Source organism: Puma concolor, chromosome D4 (assembly GCF_028749965.1).
Source record: "Puma concolor isolate L17-30 chromosome D4, mPumCon1.1.hap2, whole genome shotgun sequence".
Classification (NCBI taxonomy): domain Eukaryota; kingdom Metazoa; phylum Chordata; class Mammalia; order Carnivora; family Felidae; genus Puma; species Puma concolor.
The window spans coordinates 94,151,419-94,173,307 of record NC_141679.1 but is presented as its reverse complement, the minus strand read 5'-3'; the positions used below and the strand labels follow the sequence as shown (position 1 = coordinate 94,173,307).

The following is a 21,889-nucleotide window of genomic DNA, read 5'->3' as shown; positions in this document are numbered from 1 at the left end:
ACACGGGCATCCCGGGGGATGGCTGGGTAGGGGACTCGGGCATCCCACGGGATGGCTAGGCAGGGGGACACAGGCACTCCAGAGGATGGCTAGGCAGGGGGACACAGGCACTCCATAGGCAGCTGGGCAGGGGACAAGGACACTCCAGAGGATGGCTGGGCAGGGGACACGGCATTCCAGAGGATGGCTGGGCAGGGGGGCACGGGCACCCCGGGGGACGGCTGGGTAGGGGACACGGGCATCCTGGGGGATGGCTAGGCCGGGGGACACAGGCACTCCAGAGGATGGCTGGGCAGGGGACACAGGCACTCCACAGGCGGCTGGGCAGGAGACACGGGCACCCTGGGGGATGGCTGGGCAGGGGGACACGGGCACCCCGGGGGATGGCTGGGCAGGGGACACGGGCACTCCAGAGGATGGCTGGACAGCTCTTCCAAAGCTGAACACAGGCTGAGTGTGGGAGCCACACCCCCTAACCTGGGTGCTCAGCCAGGGAAACGGGATGAAGACAGTCCGCTCGGGCCCTGAGCAAGGACGTGGACAGTGGCTCTGCTCACAAATGCCCTGACTGTAGACGGCCCAGTGTCTCGTGTGGGGACAGAGAACAGATCGGTGACCGCCAGGGGATGGGGTGGGGGTGGGTGGTGTCGGGCAGCACGGAGGGTTGACGGAGCTGCTGTATATCGTGAGCGCCCAGGCAGCCCGCCCAGCGTTGCCCTGCCCTGCCCCTTGCTGCTGGGCCCCAGGAGGCCCCCCCAACACCCACCAGGCAGGCAGTTCTGAAAGGGCCACACCCACAAAGGCACCCATGTGTCTGAACACAACCGTGTTGGCATCCTGAATGCAGGGCAGGGGGTCCTTCCAAAAGGCGCACTTGGGCCCCGAGGGGTGGGGCAGAGCATCAGCAGCTGGGGGTCATCACAGATGACTGCTCTCACGTGAAGACAGAAATGCCACCAATGTAGCCACGTCCCCCAGCGACTGTGAGACGAACCCTATTTTGCGGGGGCTAAAAGGCAAGGAAGGACAGAAGGCATCTCAGAACCAACGAGATCCCAGCACATCGGGCACAAAATAACATGTCTGGCAGGGAAAGCCCCGAAGAAAGAAACCTACGAGCGGACACAGAAACGCTGAGGAGAGACTGTGTGCAAACACCCTGCCAGGGGCCCCCCACGCAGGAACAGTCTCCGTGCACAGGTAGGGTCCCCGGGTCCCCGTGCGCAGGCAGGCGCAGGCACAGCGGCCGGACAGGACGTGAGGCTCTGACCCTGCAGCCCTGGACGGCACCCAGGGCGACCCTGAGCTGCAGCTCCTCTGGGGCCCGGCTCATAACATTCCAAACCTCCTCTGGGAGGCTCCCCGTCCAGCTCAGCCAGTCCCACTCAAACCTGCCATGGATGCTGCCTGTCCCCAGACCCCACAGGTCTGCCGGTTTTGTGTCCAGCACCCACGTCTGGCCCTGGGAGACCCCACCGAGGCCCCAGCTGGTGTCCCGGCAAACCCAGCGGCTGCCCGCACTGCCAGCCTGACCGCATTACTCCTCTGTCAGCTCCGCGGACTCGAGACGTCCACCGTGGACGGCCTGGACAGATCCTGGTCCGTGACACCAGGTGACACTGGTCACCCTGAAAACACAGTGGGGCTCTGCGTGCCCTGGGACCGTGTTTATGTAAGATGCATGCACGGGCTATGCTTGAAGACAAAACACGGGACGCGAGGCCACTGGGAGACAGCGGGAGGCGGAGCAACGGGTGGAGAACAGCTCTCCCCAGTGTGACCTTCTATACTCTTTACAATGATTAGCGCACATCAGCTACACAAACACAAACGCATTTAACCTGTGAGGTGCCCCAGAGACCCCTGTACGGCAATGGGGGAGTGACACCCCCCCCCCCCATCAAGAACTCCAAATGCTGCATTAAAAATAAGGTGCTGGACGGGCCCCAGGGCAGCTCAGTCAGTTAAGCGTCGGACTCTTGATTTCGGCTCAGGTCAAGGTCTCACCGATCTTGGGTTTGAGCCCTGAGTCGGGCTCTGCACTGTCAGTGTGGAACCTGCTTGGGACCCTCTCACTCCCTCTCTGTCCCTCCTGCTTGCACAGGCTCTCTCTCAAAATTAAAAAAAAAAAAAAAAAAAAAACTTAAAAAAAATTAGTCTCAAGGCCAGGCCCCTGAGCTGAGGGGACAGCTGCCGTAGGGCTGGGTGGGAGGGACAGCCGGGCCTGGAGCGTGCAGATTCGACGGGCCTCGGCCTGGGAGATGGCCCGGCTTCCCCTCAACTTCCTGCCACCACTAAGCAGCACGTGTGCAGGACCAGATTCAGAAACCAAAGAAAGGTGAAATCGGGGATGTGGTGCCCACGTGCGAGATGGCAGACTCGGGGGCCTGCCGGGAGGAGGCAGTCTGGGAACCCCAGGACCAGCCGTGGCCTTGGAGCCGCGGCGAGCACCTCGCCGGCTCCCACCTGAGGCCTCTAACGACGGACCGTCTGTGGAGGAGCGCTGGCGGGAGCTCCCAGATGCTTCCTACCGTGTCGAGCTTCAGCGAGAACTCAGCAGGAACAGGGGGAAATGAGTAATAAGAAACCAATTTACAAAAAGACATTAGATCAGACCCAAGGTGGTCCGTCCCAGACAATGGCCACCACCCGTGGAGCGCCTGCTCTCGACAGGGCAGGAAACAGTAGCAACACAATGGGGAGCTGCACCAGAAAACCAGAATCTGTGGGAAGGATCAGACCCTGGACGGAAGATCGGTGTCGCTGGAGGAGACGGAACAGAGCAGGTGACAGGAATGCCAACCTGGAAAAGAATGCCAATATCCAGACTGAAGCGGAGAAAGGAAACACAAGAGTCACAAAGAGCGAAAGAGACACGGAACGTGGGGCAAGCATGACCCCGTGTCCCGGGAGCCCAGGAGGCCCGGCGGCGCACGGGAGCCAGGGTGACCGAGAGGTCCCAGCTAAGAGGGAGAGGGCCGGGCCCTGAACACGCTCCCGGACGGAGGCCATGCTCAGATGGATGTTGGACTTTCTAACCCTGAAGACAGCAGCCCCCACACTCATAATAAAAGAAAGGGAAACAAACAGAACCAAATGGCTGATCAGCCAGAAAGGGGGAAGATAGAGAAACACAGATCAGAGGGGATGGATGGGAAATCGCTAGAAAGACGGGACATGAAACCCAAAGACACCAGTGATTACACGAGATGGAACCGGACTGTGCGCGAGAAGACAATGAAGGTTTGTTAAGCCCGGACAAAAACACCAAAACCCACGACACATCGTGAAGCCGCGTGGAGACGACACAGCGCGGCCGCGGCCACGGACCGGGGCGGCCGGCGGGCCAACCTGAGAGCACGCGACACTCCAGCGCAGCAGGGGACGACGTAAGAACCACCGTACGCGGCCACCCCAGCAGGAACACGAGAACAAACGTGCGGGCGCGTGTGGGATGCGACGTAATCATCGGTGCAGTTCATTCAGCTGACGGCCTGGCTGCTTCCTTCAGTGCATATGGAACATATTCTGGGGCATAAAGAAATTCCTGACGAATTCCAGAGCAGTGAGGCGGTATGAAATGCGCAGGGCATTTGATTTGGAAACTTCAACAAAAACATGACCAGAAAACCCAAAGTGTGGTTGGAAGTTGAGGCACACGCCATCGCACAAGCCAAGGGTCGAGGAAAACACCGCGACTCAGTGACACAACCAGAAAATCTGTTTCGTGGGTGACGATGAAAACGCGCGAGACAGGGTGAAGCCAGCCACGCGGCCCAGGAAGTGCGTGGCCCCACGCGCACTTACCGTAAAAGGCTGAGAAGTCAGTCATCTGAAGATCTGTCCTTTTTTTTTTTTCAAGTTTATTTAGAGTGGGGGAAGGGCAGAGAATGAGGGGGACAGAGGGTCCGAAGCAGGCTCAGTGCTGAGAGCTGAAAGCCCGACGAGGGGCTCGAACTCACAAACCTTGAGATCATGACCTGAGCCAAAATGGAGTCAGACGCTCAGCCGACAGAGCCACCCAGGCGCCCCGAAGGATCTGTCTTAAAAATCCAGGGCAAGAACAGCGAATAAACTCAGAGAAAGTTGTAGTACGGTGAGATGAAAACATATACGAAGACAGAAAATAGAGAAAAAAATCCAAAAGTTGGTTCTCCGAAGAAAAAGGGAAAGGAAAAAGGCACAAACTAACAGTGTTCGGAACACAGCACAGGCCCCTGCAGGACGAGGGCCTGTAGACCTCCAGGGTGAACAGACCGACGGGAAGTATTTGAGGCTGTCTGGGGCGCACGCGACTTTAGCTGCACATGTTTCTGTTAATTAATGAATTATCTTGAGAGACAGAGAGAGCAGGGGAGGGCAGAGAGAGCGTGGGAAGAGAATCCCAGGCAGGCTCCGCGCTGTCAGCACAGAGCCCGATACGGGGCTCGAACCCAAGAACCGTGAGATCGTGACCTGAGCCGAAACCAAGAGTCGGGCGCTTAACCGTCTGAGCCCCCCAGGCGCCCGGGAGATCTTTCTTTAACGACATAAACGGCATCCTTAGGTCGTGGGCTGCACGGAACACACGAGGGGACGGCCCCGCTCCAGACGTCAGGAGGCACCTTAAGAGGATGTTAGGGACAAGTTCACGCCAATGAGTCAGAAAACCAGATGCGGCCGACAACCGTCCGGAGAGGCAGGAGCACGCTTCCAGGCGGACCGAGTCCTCAACTGAGAAGACATAAAAGTACAAAACAGGCGGGAAGGAATTCTCGGTTCATTTCAGAAGGTGGATAACCCCGCAGGGAAGCGTGAGGCACCGTCTGACGGGAAATGAGACACGCGGCCCGGTGCTCGCAAGCGAGGAACGTCCAGGCTCGCTCCCGCGGCGGGTGGCCGCCCGTGAAACGGATCTGACCCTCGAGGCGCTCTCCGCGGCCCCCAGGCCCTGGTTCGGAGCCCCCCGCCTCCTCCGAGGCGGGCGTGGGGGCGGGGATGCGTCTACACCGGGGCGCCCACACCGCGTGTGGGGCCTGTGCCAGCAGATTTCCTGGCGTTGAGGCCGGAGCCCAGGACCGTGCAGGCCACGTGCCCAGGCTCCCACTGAAGCAGGTGGCCCCCTTCCACACTGCCTGACGCCCCTTCCGGGGCACGGACACTGCGGAGGGCCTCACACCTCAGGACGGTCACCAAAACCGGGCAAAAAAAAAAAAAAAGGAGGAGGAGACCGAATGCAGAAATTCAATCGTAACTAGGCCTAACTTATTCCAGAAACACAAGTGTTTTGTTTTTTTTAGTGTTCAAAAAAGCGATCAGCGTAACTCAGAAAAGTAACGGGCAGAAGAGGAAAGCGGGATGCCCAGTTCAGTATCTAGACACAAGGCTTTTGTTAAAATTCAACCCTGATTTATGAAAAAGAAACACACCAACCTCGTAACGTAAGAAAAGAACGTCCTTAACCTCATAACACGCATCACAAAAGCCTAGAGCAAATATCCCACCTCAAGATGAATATTGAACGCGTTTCCTGAGCTCAGAGATGAGACGAGTGAACCAGAAGGTCTGGCCAGTACGGTCGGGCAAAAAGGAAGCAAACGGGCCAGGAACAGAAATAAAGCCACCATTGCCAGCAGGTGACAGGATAGGACACAGAGAAAATCTGAGAGTCTGCAGGGAAACTATTGGAATAAATGAGTGGGCGGTGGCCAGGGTTTTTTTTTTAATACTTAAAAAAATTTTTTTTTGTTTTTATTAGTTTTTATTTACTTTTCAATGTTTACTTATTTTTCTTAATTTTTTTTAAATATTTTTATTTATTTTTGAGATAGAGAGACACAGAGCATGAGCAGGGGAGGGGTGGAGAGAAAGAGGGAGACACAGAATCCAAAGCAGGCTCCAGGCTCCGAGCTGTCAGCACAGAGCCCGACGCGGGGCTCGAACTCACGGACCTCGAGATCATGACCTGAGCTGAAGTCAGACGCTCAACCGACTGAGCCACCAAGGCGCCCCTCAATGTTTACTTATTTTTGAGAGAGAGACAGAGTGTGAGCGGGGGAGGAACAGAGAGGGAGGGAGACACAGGATCCGAAGCGGGCTCCAGGCTCCGAGCTGTCGGCGCAGAGCCCGACGCGGGGCTCGAACCCACGGACCGTGAGATCGTGACCCGAGCCGAAGTCAGACCTCTGACCAACTGAGCCACCCAGGGGCCCCCAGATTTGCTTTTAAATAATAAATCCAATGTGTTTCTACATACAAGCAACAAACAATAAAAAAAAAATACCACGTAGATTCAAACAAAAAATGAATTTCTAGGAATTAATCTAACAACAGACATGCAGAGAATTACAAAACAGTCCCAAGAAAACCCGAAAAAGATGTAAGTAAATGGAGGAAACACCCAACATTGGAGGGATCTCCGCACAAGCCTGATCTGCAGAGTCAACGAAATCCCAACCAAACCCCGCAGGTACTTTTGTGTGGCATTTGACAAAACACGTAAAAATGCAGCAAAATGGCAGGACGGCTGTAAGGAACAAAACCAGAGGCCGACCTTACGCAGGAATGCGGGCGGTGTGCCCTGGCACAGGGACCAGCAGTGACAGAGGGGACAGGGCAGGGCTAGGGATGGGGCCCACATGCCACATGCACACGGGGTCAGCAGGGCGGTGCCCACCGAGGTGGTCTTCTCAATGAAAAGTGGCAGACCCACTCGGAAGTTGGGTGGGAAAAAAGTAAACCGTGGACCCCAGATCACAGCACGTTGAAACATCGATTCCACTCACACTACAGACGTAAACGCCTTTCACGCGGAAACAGGAGCGTCGGATCTTGTCTGTTCGGAGAACGGACATCAGGAAGAGGGGAGGCTAGGACAACCCTGGGGTCGGACTGGATTCGGAGACACCAGCCCGAACCTGCGGTTTTTACAATCTATGAGTCCCAGCTCTGACGGACAGGGGGGCTTGAAAACAAGGACGTCCCTGTGGCCACACGCAGACCTCGCACCTCGACGGTGAATTCTCCACGCCACTCCCCGCTGAAGGGAGAGACAGCTGGATTTTTGCCCAACGAGATGACAAATGCTCCAAAAACCCCTCTCCACTCACGCGGGAGACACAGTAAGGGAGGGAGCACCGCAGGAGCGGAGTGGGATATGTCGAGAAGCCCCTTCCGAACGCAGAGGGCCAACTAGCAAGGGTAGGGCGTAAGGAGTTAGTAACCAGCCCAGGCAGGATCATCAACAGACGCCGAGGGCGAACCCGCGCTCCACCCGGCCGGGGTCACCGATCACCACCGTGAAGCCGCATGGGTTTCAGGTGCCTCCCGAGAGGACGCGCCGGGAGGGACCAGGCACCGTTTCCTCCGACATGCGGCGGAAACGCACAACCTGAGCCCAAACAGAGGGACATTCAGCCAAACGGCTGAACTGTGCTCTTCAGAAAGAGAAGTGTCCTGAAGGGCAAAGGCCGAGGACGGGGGAGGGCACAGAATCGCCACGATACACACTGTGCGCATCTGAACTGGGCACAGGTTGGGGGAAAACCGCGCTGCTCTGGAGGATGGCATGGGGACACGTGGAGGGACTCAGGCACAGGCCGGCGAGCAGCATGGCGTCACCGCCCGGCCTCCTGTGCGTGGAGCACGGGACTGTGTCTATGGAAGGGGCTGTCCCCGCTTGCAGGAAATGCTCAGTACTTGGGGGCAAAGGACACAATGTCTGCAGCTCGCCCCCCAACGGTCCAAAGACCCCACAGCCTCTCCGCAGGAAGAGAAACAGACGTGGCACATTCTTACCCGTGAGCGAGTCTGAGCAAAGGGCATTGATCTTGAAACGTTTTTGTAAATTTAAAATGAGTTCAAATCATGGGGCGCCTGGGGGGCTCAGTCGGTTGAGCGCCCGACTTCGGCTCAGGTCACGATCTCACGGTCTGTGAGTTCGAGCCCCACGTCGGGCTCGGCGCTGACGGCCCGGAGCCCGGAGCCTGCTTCAGAGTCTGTGTCTCCCTCTCTCCCTGCTCCTCCCCTGCTCGCGCGCTGCCTCCTTCTCAAAAATAAAATAAATGTTAAAAAAAAATAAGTAAAATAAATGATTCCAAATCAGAATTGTTTAACACCTAGAAGAACATCACAGCCATCCAGACGTGGAGAAAGAGGTCTTTAAACAAAATCCGAAAACTGCCATTGCTAAATCGTGAGCGGACCTCATGACGTCAAGCCCAACAGAGGACACAAAGGGCAGCAGGGAGCCCACAAGAGCAGGGAGGCTCCGGGGCGCAGGCTGCCACGCCCGCTGTTACGGGGTGCCACGTAACCAGCTACCGCGAGAGACCCGGAGTGACAAACTGCAAGTGTTCCACGAGGTAACACTGACGATGTCCCGTATCCACAAACAACCGACACACCACAAGAAGACGACCCCTAAGGAGGAGAAAGCCGGTCAGCAGAGACACCCCAGGAAACAACACAGGACGGCACCAGTGGCAGAGGCTTTAAACTAGCCACATAACGTGACCACAACTATAAAAAAAAATTTTTTTTAATGTTTACTTATTTTGGGGAGACAGAGCAGGGGAGGGGCAGAGAGAGAGAGGGAGACACACAATCCGAAGCAGCTCCAGGCTCCGAGCCATCAGCACAGAGACCGATGTGGGGCTCGAACCCATGAAGCGCGGGATCATGACCTGGGACGAAGACGGACGCTCCACCGACCGAGCCCCCCAGGCGCCCCGACCGCAACTTTTAAAGCTGTGCAAAAGAGGAGGGCAGCGGCGCCTGGGTGGCTCAGTGGGTTGAGTGAGTCTTGATTTCGCCCCAGGTCATGATCCCAGGGTTGTGGGATCGAGCCCCGCATCAGGCTCTGTGCTCACACTGCAGAGCCTGCTGGGGATTCTCTCTCCTTCTCCCTCTGCCCCAGCCCGGCTCGTTCTCTCTCTCCCTCTCAAAATAAATACATCAACTTTAAAAAAACAAAAAAAGAGGAACCCAATGAGGAGAGAAACAGGGAGCCAAAGTTAAGAACCAAATGCAACTGCAGAGAAGATCAGCAAGCATTAGAAACAGCAATAGGAACTATTCGGTCAACAAACGGAGCCTCGGAGATCGCAGGAGCAAAAGGCCACGTGACCGGGGTTCCGGACAGAGGGGCACAAAGACACCTGAAGAAACCATGGTATAAATGCACGTGCCTGAAAGGCTCCATGGACGTCAGCAGAATGAACACAGAGGACACCACACAGGGGCACGTCGAAACCAGGTGGAGGACGGTCAGGGACAAAGGCGGCCTGCAGAGACACAGCATGCACAAGGGACACAGGAGGACGACAGTCCCCACGAAGAAAACAAGAGAAGGCGGAACACAAGCGTCCGGCCAGAATTCCAGGGCACGCACGCTCGCGGCCACGGACACCCCCGCACAACGACAAGGGACTGACTTCATGGCACGTAAATCACACATCACTACCGCAAACTGTCAAACGCTATAAAGACGTGTTTGCGAGTTTTCAGAATCCACTGCGGGTCCCTCACTAGGACCGTGAGAAGCTCAAGTCTCACAAAATGAGTACGTGCGGTAACTATCACCGGGTTTTTTCATAAGTGACATTTCTTTGAAAGAGAGAGACAAAGGAGCCTGACTCACGCCTCACGCAGAACTTGACCCAGAACGGGCCACACGCCGGATGTGAGACCCAACGCCGTAAAACATCTGGAAGAAAATGTAGAGGAAATGTCTGCGTGCTGGTCAGGTAAAGACTTAACCACCACGAGAGCGCGGTCTGTAGAGAAATATCGCTGACCTTGTACGAGGCGATTATCAGAGGCGCCGACCGCCGCCCTAGCCGTCGAAAATCCGCACGTGACTTGGACTCCCCCACACGTAACTAGCGCACTGTTGACCGGAAGCCGTACGGGTCACACGCAGTCGATTAACACACAGTCGGTACGTTCTACGCACCATATACCGTGTTCCTAGCACAAGGTGAGCTGGGGGAAAGAAAATAATACCAAAAAGGACAGGAAAACACACTTACAGCACCGCAATGCAGAAAATCCACATTTAAGCGGATTGTTCGGGGTCAGTGTAATTAATCACTTAGCTTCATCAATATCCCAAAGTGTCCGTCTATGAAAGGCTCTGTCAAGGGAACGGACAGACTGCGGCGGGGGGGAAACGTTCTCGAATCACAGGCCCGACAGAGGCCTCCGCCTGCAGCATGCAAAGAACGCCCGATTCTCAACGGTGCCTCACACCCTCGCTGATCAGACAGCCCAGTAAGAAGGGCACGGATTCAAAGGGACGGCGGACCCGGCGGACCCACGTGAAAGCTGTCCGACATCATCGGACGTCACAGAGACACCGCTACGGCCACCGGGCACAGCTTTCAACATCAGACAAGACCAAGCATTGGCGGGAACGCGGAGCAGCTGGCGGCCCACCCACAGGAGAAGGCGGAGCGGCGGGGCAAGAGCCGGGGCAGCCGCGGAGAGGGGGCCGGCCTGGCGCCCACGGGCAGAGACGAGGATGGGGCTGACGGCACTGCTGTGAACTGGAGAGCCGCAGGCCGAAGCCGGTACGTCTCACGGGACTTCAAAGAACTGAAAACCGGGGCGCCCGGGGGGCTCAGTCAGTGAAGCGTCGGACCTCGGCTCAGGTCACGACCTCACAGTGCGTGGGTTCGAGTCCCGCGTCGGGCTCTGTGCTGACAGCTCAGAGCCTGCGTGGGATTCTCTCTCTCCCTCCCCCACTCACGCTCTCAAAGATAACGCTAAAAAATGTCATAAATGTTAAAAAACTTATAGAATTTTTTAAGTAAAAAGTAATTAATTTATCAAATTAATTAAATGAATAAAACGGACCGAAAGTGAGGAAAAGCCGGCTGGCTGTTTCAGGTAAAGAGGACGACGTGTGGGAAGGCTGGTCGCACGTCAAGAAGGGAAACCCGTGACCACGACCGCACAGGGGGCCACGGGGGGCGGCGTCAGGGACAAAGGCCCCAGGGACGGGGTGAAGACGCAGGGGGCTGGGCGGCCCAAGACAGAGGTCAACAGTGAGGCTAAAAAAGCCAGACATGGGAGCCAGCATGGCCGCAGGGATCGTGTCAGAGCAGCCTTCACAAGCGCATGAGCTCCAGGAAACACACAAACCGCCACGGCTGGAGCACGAGGAAAGGGAAATCGATTCGTTCTGTACCTAAAGGAACAGAATTTATCACTAAAAACTCCCACAATTAACAACAATAAAAACCCGCAGAGCCAAGAGGCTTCACGGGTGGATATGTTCTATCAAACGCACAAGAAAGAAGTCACATCAAACTTACACAAACTCTCAAAAACTACAGAAGGGAAGAGAAGGTTCGCGTTCTCCTGATCCCCGAGACCATCCTAAGAGCACTACAGGTGATTGCCCGCCACGCACACGGGCGCAGAAACCCCCGAGAAAACGTCAGCAAACTGAACCGAGCGCGGCATAAACGCCACGCCACGTGGGTTCCATCCCGGGGCTGCGAGGGTGGCTCTGCGTTAGAAAGTTAACCGATGCAGCACGACACGTGTCCAATCCAGGCAAAAACCCGCGTCACCGCTCAGGACACAAATCAACTCTCAGGAGACCAGTGAGCGTGTGGCAGCGTGGACACGTGCCTCTCCCGTGACCCAGCAGCGCCACCTGCACGCGGACGTTCACAGCAGCAAGATGACAACAGCTCCTGTCCCCCGAAGCCACCCACGCACTGGCCACTGGTGGCCGCGTCCACGGCCTAGGACTAGGAGGACCGACACCTGGCACCACGTGGACAGGCCACGAAATACGGTGAGTGAGAAGAAAGGACTGCGTTCTGAACGATGCCACCTAAAAGATTGTGCAAAAGGCAAATCGACAAGGACAGGAAGCCGGTGGGGAGGCCGCAGGGGGCCAGGGCTGGGGCGGGAGGACCCGGAGACATTTGAGGGGAGGCAGACTGATCTGATCTTGACCGTGACTCTGGTACTCGACTGATTACAGCCCCCAGAGTCATCGCCTGTACACTTGGAATCGGTACATTTCACTGTGTGCAAACACTTGGAATAACCACCCAACAAGGGGAGGGAAAGGTGGGCCTGACCCGGGAGCACAGACGAGTCTCACCCGAATTCTGCGGAGAGAAGCAGACGCAAGGACGCAGGGCACGACCGTGCCCACCTGATGTTCTAGGACCGGCAAACACATCCCGAGTGACAGCAGATCCAGGGCTGCCTGGGGCGGGCGGGTGACGGCAGCGTCCTCCGTCTGACCGTGCTCTGGTGCCACAGCCCAAGACTCAAGCGGGTGCATCTCACGCCCCTTCTGGGGAGGCACGGACGTCATACCTCAGTCACTCAGACGTAAGAGGGCACCTCAGGGTCTCCCGGGGTTTGGGGGCCACACGTGACACTGCACAGAAATGCCCTGTCCCTGTGCCTGAGACAGGAGAAGCTGAGGGCCAGGGAGCCGGGGAGGCCACCCCCGGAACCTCAGAACAGGCCGGGGCCAGCTCCCCGGGCACATGTGGGACAGGCACGCTGGGGCCCGCGCCTCCCTCGCGTGCCCTGACTGCTGCCTCCAAAGGGAGGGACACCCCCCCCCCCCGACCAGGCCAGGGACAAAACGCACCCACTGCTCCCGGGGCCCTCCCAGCAGTTGGGCGGGGATCCATCAGCGTAGACACCCTGGGCCCAGGTCAGGAGGCGGTGAGGGGTGCTTAGGATTGGGATTCGCACGACAGACCTAGCCTTCCCCGTTCCCCGCGGGACCCTCAAGGGGCAGCTGGGCTGCAGGGGGGGGCAGCCCCCCAACAGGCTAGGGGTCTGCCTGTCTGCCGCCATGCTGGGAGCGAGGGGCTGCCCTAGTCAGGGAGGTAGGGTCGGGGGCGGGGGGGCGCTGCTGGTTCTGGGGTGAGCAGGACACAAGGGTACCACAGGCCGTGGTGGCACTGACCAGGGCCTGGTCCGGGGCAGGGCGCCCACGCTCTGCGTCCTTCTAGGGCTCACAGGAGTCGTCTGCAGCTTCTGCTCGAAGCGGGGGAGACAGGACCCGATCCCAAGCACCGCCAGTGTCTGTCCCGTGTCCGGGGGCCGGGACAGCGGGCAGACCCGGAGGAGCCGGCCAGCCCGCAGAGGGGAAGAGAGGGCGAGCCCAGGCAGGGCCACCAGCCCGCGGCCACCTGTCCCATCCCGGCACAGCGCCCCGCGGGGCCCCTAACGTGGACATGCCTGGCTAGAGTGTAAGTGCCGAGGAGTGCCTTTGTCTCATCCACAGGGAACGGCGTCTGCCAACAACGATCAAACATCTGCCCGCGCAGAGGAGGGGCTGGGCCCGCGGCGGAAGGCGCCACGGGAAGCCCGGTCCCGGGGCGGCGGCCCCGAAGGTGGCTCCTCCCGGCCACCCACGCTCCTCACGCAGAGGTGGCAGCGATGGGAGAGGGAGCCCTCCCCACCCCCCTGGGCAGCTCACTCTCCCCACCACCGAGCCTCGCTCCCTGGGGCCAGGGGGCAGCCCGTCCTGCCTCACAGGGACCCCAGCCAAGATTAAATAGTTGATCGAGGTCCTGTTTGCTGCCTGTCTGTCTCCCCGTCTGCCCGTGGGTACAGACGTGCCCAAGGAGTGTGGCCAAGTAGAGGCCGCGAGAGCAGACCCCTTACTGCACTGGGGTGCCCTCGGTGCCCTGCTCACCCTGGAACCAGCACCTGCCCCCCCGACCCCGCTGCCCTGACGGGGGCAGCCCCTCGCTCCCAGCATGGCAAGCAGGCGTGCAGACCCCAGGGGCCTTCGAGCACTTAGAGCTGGAGCAGGGGTTTCCTGAGCCCCGGAGGAGACCCTCCCCCAGCCAGCAGGAGGGACCCAGCGGGCCCTGACGTGGGGAGAGGGCCCCACGGCCAGGAGGGTCCCACCCCCCTCAGGACCCTCCTGGCGCATCAGTCAGTCCTAAGAGCAACAGATCAGAAGACCAACCCAGGGTCCTCGGGGACTAGGAAGTCAGCTGTGGTGTGCCCGCCCCGCGGACGAGAACGCGGGACTCGGAAGGCAGGCGGCAGACGCGTGGGACGGCGGGGCTGCTGGGGCACGGTCAGAGTCAACCCTCTGCCTCTGCCGCACCGAATCCCTGGACGTCCAGGACGGGAGCTGCTGACGGCTCTTGTCAAGGCGGGGGATAGACATGGGGTGACCATGTGGTGTCCCCCACTTCCCTACACAGAGGCTGCTGGTCAAAAGACCCTTGAGGGTCACTCAGGCCAACCTCTCCCTTGGCAGGCGGGGAAAGTGAGGCCGGGAAGAACGGACTCCCAAGCGTCCGTATGTGGCAGGCATGCACTCTGGGACATCCCCGATCCCACCAGCTCTCGACGGCCCTGCCCTGCCCCGCCCCCGTCCGGACCCCGGACCAGGGGCAGCAGGATGTCCGGCCGCCCAAGGGGCTGTGAGGATGTCCCCCAACCAGGCCAAGCCAGGGCGAAGAGGGAGCCCGGGGTACAGGCAGCCGGCACCCAAGGGGCAGCCAGCCTTGGGGAACAGGTCCCCATCTCTGCCTGCTTGCCCCCACCGCCCCCTCCCCCACAAACGTCTTCCCAGCGGCCGGTGATGCCAGCGACGTCACTGCCAATAACCTAGATTTTAACCAAGAAATCACACCCCCCCCCCCCCTGCCCCACTTATGGTCTCACTGAGGAGAAAACCCAGACTGCAGCACCCCGGGCCGACTGGAGGCAGGGCTGGTCCCATGCCCGGCCCACCTCTGCCCACCGTCCCTTTCTGTTTCCCAGCTTCCCAGCACCCCATTCTTCTGCCAACAGCCCCCAGGGAGATGGGGGCAAGGGGCTCTGATGGCCGCCGGACTCCCTCCTGTCACCCAAGGCACGGGAGACCCCTGTAGGCACACTGCCCCGGGCCAGGCCTGTGCCCCTGGCATCTTGCCTGAGAGCTAGGGGTGGGGGTGGGGGGGCTGGTGAGACGGCCGGGCCAGAGTCGAGGCAGTGGGGCGGCCCGGCCCCCCAATCCCTACCCTGGCCGTTCCAGGGCCACTGTCCCATTGGCTCCTTGGAAAAGCCAAGGACACAGGTAGGCCACTGCCGTCCAGGTGGAGACAGGGCTCCAGGCTCATCAGGCCGGAAGGGCAGGTGTACTCAGACGGGCCGTCTCAGAGTACCTGCACCCAGAGATGCCAAGGCCTCGTCTTATTTCTTCCTACCCCAAACCTGCCAAGGCCAATGGCCACGTTGGATGGAGACGTTTGGAGGCTGGGCCATCTCCTCAGTGGGGTACCACTGTGGGCCACCAGCGCACAGCCCCCGCCCCGGGACCCTTGGCAGATTCCAGCTCCCTGTGGCAGGCTCCGGGGCTCCACACGGCCCTCACACGGCCCCCTGGGTGGCTGTCGGCCGTGGGCAGAGGGCACCGCACACCGGGCAGGTTCCCAGAGATCCCCCTAAGGCCTGGGCCCAGCGGCCCTCTGAAGGGCCGAACCGAGCTTGCAGGTTTCCAGGTCAGGGTGGTCTTTGCACTAGCGTCCTGTGGGATTCATGCAAACGTAACAACATGCACTTAAATAAAGTAATGACTTCTAGGGAACGACCATCCACCCACAGCCCCTGTAGGGGGCAGGTAGGGGGCAGGGGGGTGCCGAGGGCGGTGCTTCCCTGCTCTCCACGGTGCTAAGAGGAACCCGGCTTGGCCAGGCTGTCCAGTCCTCGGCTGCCCCGGGGGAGCGGCCGTCCCAAGGGCCCTAGCTGGTTGGGACCGCCCCCCCCCCTCCCCAGCACTGATCAACAAGTCCCTGCCTGGAAATGGAGGGGGAGGCTGGTCGGGGGAGCAGCGTTTGCCCCATCAGGCACCAGGACGTGGGGGAACAGAGGGGAGGAAAGAGCCACCACGCGGTCCCTCGGGGCCCCGGTTCTACATCGCCACTTCCCGCTGGTACCACGGGCCCTGCATGCAAATTAGCAGGCAGCGAGCCCAGGCACACGGCCAGTTTTCGGGGAACACGGAAGGCAGGTAGACACCCGATCCGGGGCCCCAAATACCAGACCCTCCGCCCAACAAACCCCAAACAGTCTCCAGGGATGTGATACGGTCTGTCACGCCATGCTGAGTTAGGGCACCTCAGACGCACGGGTCCCCAATGGGGGAGCACCCCACGAGTGACTTGGGGGGACGTATCTCACTCAGCTCAACAAGCACTTTCTGGCCTGGCCCTTGGTGGCGGACCCAGGGAGGTGGTGACAAATGAGATGCGTTACAAGGGAGTCTCTGGCCTCACTGAGAGTCACAGGGCAGGTGACACCACACGGGTGGGGGGCCGGCTGAGGTCAAAGGTAATGCAGACGGGCCCGCTGGGGCCTCCAACAGCGTCTGGCACTTTGCTGATGGGGCTGCTCGGGCCTCGAGCAGGCGGCGCGCACAGCACTCTGTGAGCCCTCAGCCAGGTCCCTGGTCCGCTGAGGCCCTCGGTCTCCTCGTCTGACGAGCGGGAGACCAAGCCCCATCCCACGTGCTGGACGGCAGCTTCCAGTGGGTGGTCTCTCGGCTTTCCCGCGGCTCCCATCTCGCGTGGCATCGGCTGTCGAGGCCTCAGCTAAGGCCATGAGAGGCTGACCTAGGTCGTGCCCTCCAGCCCATCCAGCCCGGCCCGGCGCGGCGGTCTCCCCGAGGGGTCCCAGCCAGGCTGTGAGGGCCCACGGGGCAGGGGGCGGGCTTGCCTCTGCACCCGCACGGGCCCCGGCGGTCCCCCGCAGTCCCCCGCGGCGCGTTACCTGCGTAGCTGCCGGTGGCCTTGATGTACATCTGGCCGTACTGCTCCTCCGCCATGGTGTCATAGGCCTCGTCGTCTTCCTCGTCCTCCTCGTTGTGGTACGAGGTGGGGCTGTCGGTGGTGGGCAGGCTGCTGGCCCCCGGACTGGTCCGCTCCCCCTGGGAGTAGGGCACCTGCTGGATGCTGGGGATGAGGGTGGCCAGGCTGGGCACCCCGTAGTAGGAGACCCGGGGCAGCTTGAGGGGGGCCGCGCCCGCCGCCACCGCGGCGCCATCCCGGGGCCCCGTCTCCAGCGGGCGCTTGGGGGCCAGGCCCGGGCCGGCCGCCGGCGGCAGCTCCGTGGCTTCGTGCTTCACGCGGGTCAGCAGCGGGATGGGCACGGAGGGGGACACGACGTAGGGGGGGGCTGCGGGGGCGGCCGGCTGCAGCTGGTTGCAGGGGCTCTGGGGCTCGGAGCTGGCGTCCTCGATCATGGCGGTCTGCGAGTCGCAGTGGGGCGAGCTCACCTTGAACATGAGGTCCGTGCCGCGCTCCACGATGTGCTGGATCTGCAGGAAGCCGGCCGTGTACATGACCACGAGCTGCTCGCTGGCCGCCATGGTCAGCCTGCCCGTGTAGCAGAAGGATAGAATCTGCTGGAAGCAGGCGGGAGGCACAGTGCCCGGCAGCTCGAAGGCGCTCTTACTGTTGCCGCTGAACAGGTCGCGGAAGTACAGGCTGCTGGCGGCCAGGACGGCCCGGTGGGCCTTGAAAGCCTGGCCCTTGACCACGATGGACACATCGCAGTAGAGGCCCAGCAGGCGCTGCTCGTTGAGGCAGCCGAGCACCGTGCTCCCGAAGTTGGGGATCTCGATGTGCAGCAGCTGAGACATGGCGGGCAGGCGCTAGAGGGCTCGCCTCACACTCAGCACGGGAGCGCCCGAGCGGGGCACATCTGTGGGGGAGAGAGGGCGCGGGGACACGCGGGTCAGGCTCCCCGGACGGCCGGGGCCCACCGGCCAAGGGTACGGAAAGGCACTCGGCCGCTGCGCCCTCCTCCGCCGCGGTCCCAGCCCCGGCCCCGCTCCAGCAGAGCCACCCAGGGAAGGTCCTGGGGCCCGAGCTCCTCACGGCAGGACCCTGGCTGGGCCTGCAGCCAGCGCTGCACGGGACTCAGAGCCGCACAGCCATGTTCCAGCCGGGGGTGGGGGGGGTGGGGGTGGGGGGCAAGGGGGAGGGGGACGCCCCCCCCCTCCCCCCCCGCTCCTTGCGTGGCTCCCAGAGCCCACCCCCAGGAGAGCGCCTGAGCCCTCGGGGCCCGGGACGCCCCGTCTCAGCAGAAGCCAGGAATGCAAACAGAGGCCTGCACTCAGGGGAGGACGGGGTGGATGGAGGACAGAACACGGAGCAGGGCACTGCCACCCGCGGCGGCTGGGAGGGGTGAGGGCGGCGGGCTGCGTCTGCAAACTCTTCTCCCCAAGAAAAAGTTAGCAGCAAAGGACCCCTCACAGCCCTGCCCCTCGGAGGGGCTGGAGCCCAGAGCGAGGGGGGGTCTCGCAGGGGGTCTCTCGGAGGCTCTTGGTTTCTGGTTTGTTTTTCCTCTTTTCCCTCAGAGCAGCCACACGGAGGGCCCACAAGGGGGGGAGTCCCACCCCACTGGCTGAGATGCTGGCCCCTCGTCCCCCTGCAGAGGCGGGCAAGGGGTGGGGGTGGGGGCGCCCAGGGGAGTGAGCTGAAGCCAGAAGTCAGTGGCTGGCCACCCCCGCCCCTCCCCCGGGGCCGGCTCCCCAGGCCGCCAGCGCCCGTCAGGGACCCGGCTGGACCAGCGGTCGGGAGTCTGTCGCAACCCCACCTGCCTGCCCTCCTGGTCCCCCAGCTCCCCGTGCCGGCCAATCCCTGCTGGCTCGGCCCCAGCCCAGGTGACTAAAGGGGTCAGGGGGGGAGTCGGGCGGGGAGGAGTGGGGGGGAGGGACCGGCAAGGGCTTGGGATGCCACTGCCTCCTCGGGCGCCCCAGGGGCCGGGGGCCGGGGCTCCAGCGAGGTTGATCTGACGCCCGATTCAGAGAAGATTCGGAGAAGCCGGGCACGGACGGGTGGAGAAGGCGCCGGCCCAACTCTGCACAGCGGCGCCCGCACAAAGGGCCGCTCTGTCCCGAGGGAGGAAAGTGCAGGCGGCCGCAGAGGCGCCGGGCGGCCGGAGGAGGGAGGGCGGAGGGAGGGCGGAGCGCCCGGACCCCGGCGACAGGAGTTGGGCAGATGGGTGGCCGCGGGGGGGAGGGCCCGCAGTGCCCCCGCTGCGGAGAAGTTGCCGGTCGGTCGGCCGTGGCACCGGCCCGCGGGGGAGACCTACCTTTGGCGGCTGCCGCCGGTGGCCCGGCAGTGCCCGCTCCGCCTGGCAGGGGCAGGCTCGCCAGCTGCTCCGGGAATGCAGCAAACAGAGCGGGAGCCCTTGGGGTGGGGAGGGCGCGAGGAGCCGGGAGAGGAGGAGGAGGAGGAGGAGGAGGAGGAGGAGGAGGAGGAGCAGGGCAGAGAGTCTCGGCGCTGGGCTCGGCGGCCGCAGCTCAGCTGTACCCAGCCCGGCTCTCCGGGGCAGCGCACAGCATCTAAATGAAGAGGCCGGATGCAGACGGACATTCAGGCAGCTCTCGGGAATGAATAGCGGCCTTTGACTTGGGAGCCCAAGTAAATGCCAGCTCCAGCCCCGGCTTTAAAAACAGTGGAGTGTTGGTGCCCGAGGAATGCACGGCTCCGGGTGTTGGTACAAGACAGACTTTGATGACTCACCACAATGCAAACAAAGATGGCAGAAATACTGTACTGTACGCGGAGAAACGCTCCGTGGTGCCACGGCAACTGAGCGCCGAGATTTATGGTGCGGCTCTGCATGTGAATTACCCAGTAAACTGCCGCCCTGCCATCCAGCACAGCCCGAGTGTCAAAGCATTTAAAGTATTCCAAACAGTCTGCAGGGCTGGCACAGCCACCAACTCTGCCAGGGAGGGAGGGTGGGGGGACAGGGGGGTGGGGGATGAGGGGGGCGGAGGGCTGGGGTCGTGGGGGCTGGGGGGGTCAGGCGGTGGGGGATGAGGGAGCAGGGGGGATAAAGGGACAGGGGAGAGGGGGTGGGGGACGAGGGGGCAGGGAGCCGGGGACAGGAGGATGAGGGTGTGGGGGCACAGGGGGGCGTAGAGGGCGGGGAGGCTAGGAGGAAGGGGGGCGACGGGGTGGCACAGGCAGGGCAGAGGGTGAAGGTGGGGAGCCCGGGAGGAAAGAGGGGCAGGTGATGAGAACAGGGAGGCAGGAAGGAAAGCAAAGGTGGGAGAAGAGGCCCAGAGACAGGGAAGGAGGGGCGAGGACGAGGCCCAGCCTCCCCCAGTGCCCCCACAGGGCTCCGCAGTGGCCCCTGCCCGCCTCCCTACTTCTCCCTGGGGTCCGGAAGCAGCAGGGCCCGCTTGTGCAGCCCTACACCCCATCCCACTCACCCAGGAAAGTCACCCTGTCCCCCAAGCCCCCACGCGGGTCTTTTCAAGAAGAACAACTCTGTGAGTGCAGCTGGGCCAGGCCGAGGGGGCCCCTCCCAGCAGCCGGGCAGCAAAGCCACCACCTGCAAGGGTGCCCGTGTGAAGGAGGCTGGGCTCCTCCCCCGGGCCTCCCTTGGGAGGGGAGGCTGTGCTGTGCACACAGCCCGTCCTGTTCCAGGCCCACACCCCCGCCTGTGGCAAACCACTGGCCCGCCCTGCCTCGGTCTCCCCTCTCGCCCCCAACCGCGGCCCTGGGAAGAACACACACAGCTTGCAAAAAGGAAGACGGTCGAGACGGGTGACGGCACGGCTGCCACCACCGAGAACCTAACCCTGGCGGCCGGAGCGGGAGGGGCCGGGGCACAGGCAGCAGCCCTCCCACCGCCCCCTCCACGGCAGCGGCGTGTCCGGAGGGAGAGAAAGGGCCATCTGGCGCGTCCGCGCTCACATGCGGCGGGCTCAGCTTCCCACAGCAGATAAAACACTGCGGGAGGAACGGCACAGGAAGAAATACAGGTGTGGGGAGGCCTCCCAGCAGCAGTGGCTGCCGGGCTCCTCCGTGGGACGGATGGCGACTCGGCGTGGCGGCCACGTGAGCGCTGAGCTTGGAGCGTCGGCAGAAATGGTCCCCACTCGCTGCTCCGACGGGGGACTTGGCCCTCGTCCCCCTGGCGATGGAGCCAGTCCGGACCCCGGGCCCTCGCTCTCCTCTACCTGGAGGGTGTCGAAGCAGCAAGTCCGGGGGAGGGGGCGGCGCGGGTGGCCCGGTCAACAGCAGACAGGCCTCAGGGCAAGGGTCTCGTGCTCCGCACAGCCTGGCCCCGCTGCCCTGGGGAAGCTGCCTGGGGGTCCACGCGGACGCCTGTGTCCGCACAACCCCGGGCGGCGGTGGGACAGCCTCGCCGGCATCCAGACCCAGAAGGACAGACCCAGGGTCGCCCCCGCCAGGAGCCATGCCAGGCCTCCCGACTGGACTGTGCTGTCCTGGCAGCCTCCTTGTCTTGGGGCCTAGGAGGAGCCCACTGGCCCCAAGATGAGGGGGCTGGGGGCACAACCCCCCACGTGCCACCCGGCCACAAAAGAAAGCAGACCGGGGCACCGGCAGAGCCGACATGGGGAAACAGAGGGCCACCCAGAGGCCAAAGGATGGCGGGACCCGTGATGGGGGGCGGGGCAGGGCCACTCCTGGCCTGGGTGCTGGCCTTGGGCCCCAGGGCCCAGCATACGCAGCCTCCACCAGTTCTGCAGGAGCAATCCCCCCGCCCCCATCGCTGGCTGTGCTGCGTCCCGGCCCTGCCTGGAACAGACCTGTTGTCACCTCCTCAGAGAAGCCTGCCAAGGGTGTCTCTTGACCTGAGCAAGGTCGGGGTGGGGGGGGGTGGTCTGCCCACTGCCTGGTGGACATTTAGCCCAATGCTGGACACGCCAGGGAGGGCCACGAGAGTGGGGCTGTGCTGGCCAGCAATACACCACAGAGGAGAGGGGCCCTCCAAATGGCCCCTTCACAGACCCACAGCACCCACTGCCAGGAGTCTCCTGGAGAGCAAGATGGGGTCCCCTGAGCCAGATGAGGGCTCTAGGGCCGTGAGAGGGGTGAGTCAGCCTGGCCAGCAAAGGTACACTGTGCATCGGTGCCCAGAGGGCCCCAGT

The 21,889-nt window shown here is 61.8% G+C and overlaps 1 protein-coding gene across 5 annotated transcripts in view; it reads right to left on the bottom strand.

Annotated features, from left to right (window-relative positions):
* The window catches only part of NACC2 (NACC family member 2), a 66,955-nt gene that overhangs the window by 10,083 nt on the left and 34,983 nt on the right, over nt 1-21,889 (bottom strand). Inside the window, exons 2-3 of one of the 5 annotated variants that reach the window (XM_086684525.1) lie at nt 17,246-17,673; nt 16,741-16,915 (exon numbers count right to left, since the gene is read on the bottom strand). In XM_086684525.1, coding sequence (XP_086540651.1) covers nt 16,741-16,915; nt 17,246-17,611 — 541 coding nt within the window. In that variant the 5' untranslated portion in view covers nt 17,612-17,673. Of the gene's footprint in view, nt 1-16,740; nt 17,674-19,068; nt 19,711-21,889 lie in introns of those variants that run through there. The other 4 variants (XM_086684526.1, XM_086684527.1, XM_086684524.1 and 1 more) reach the window with 4 other exon arrangements.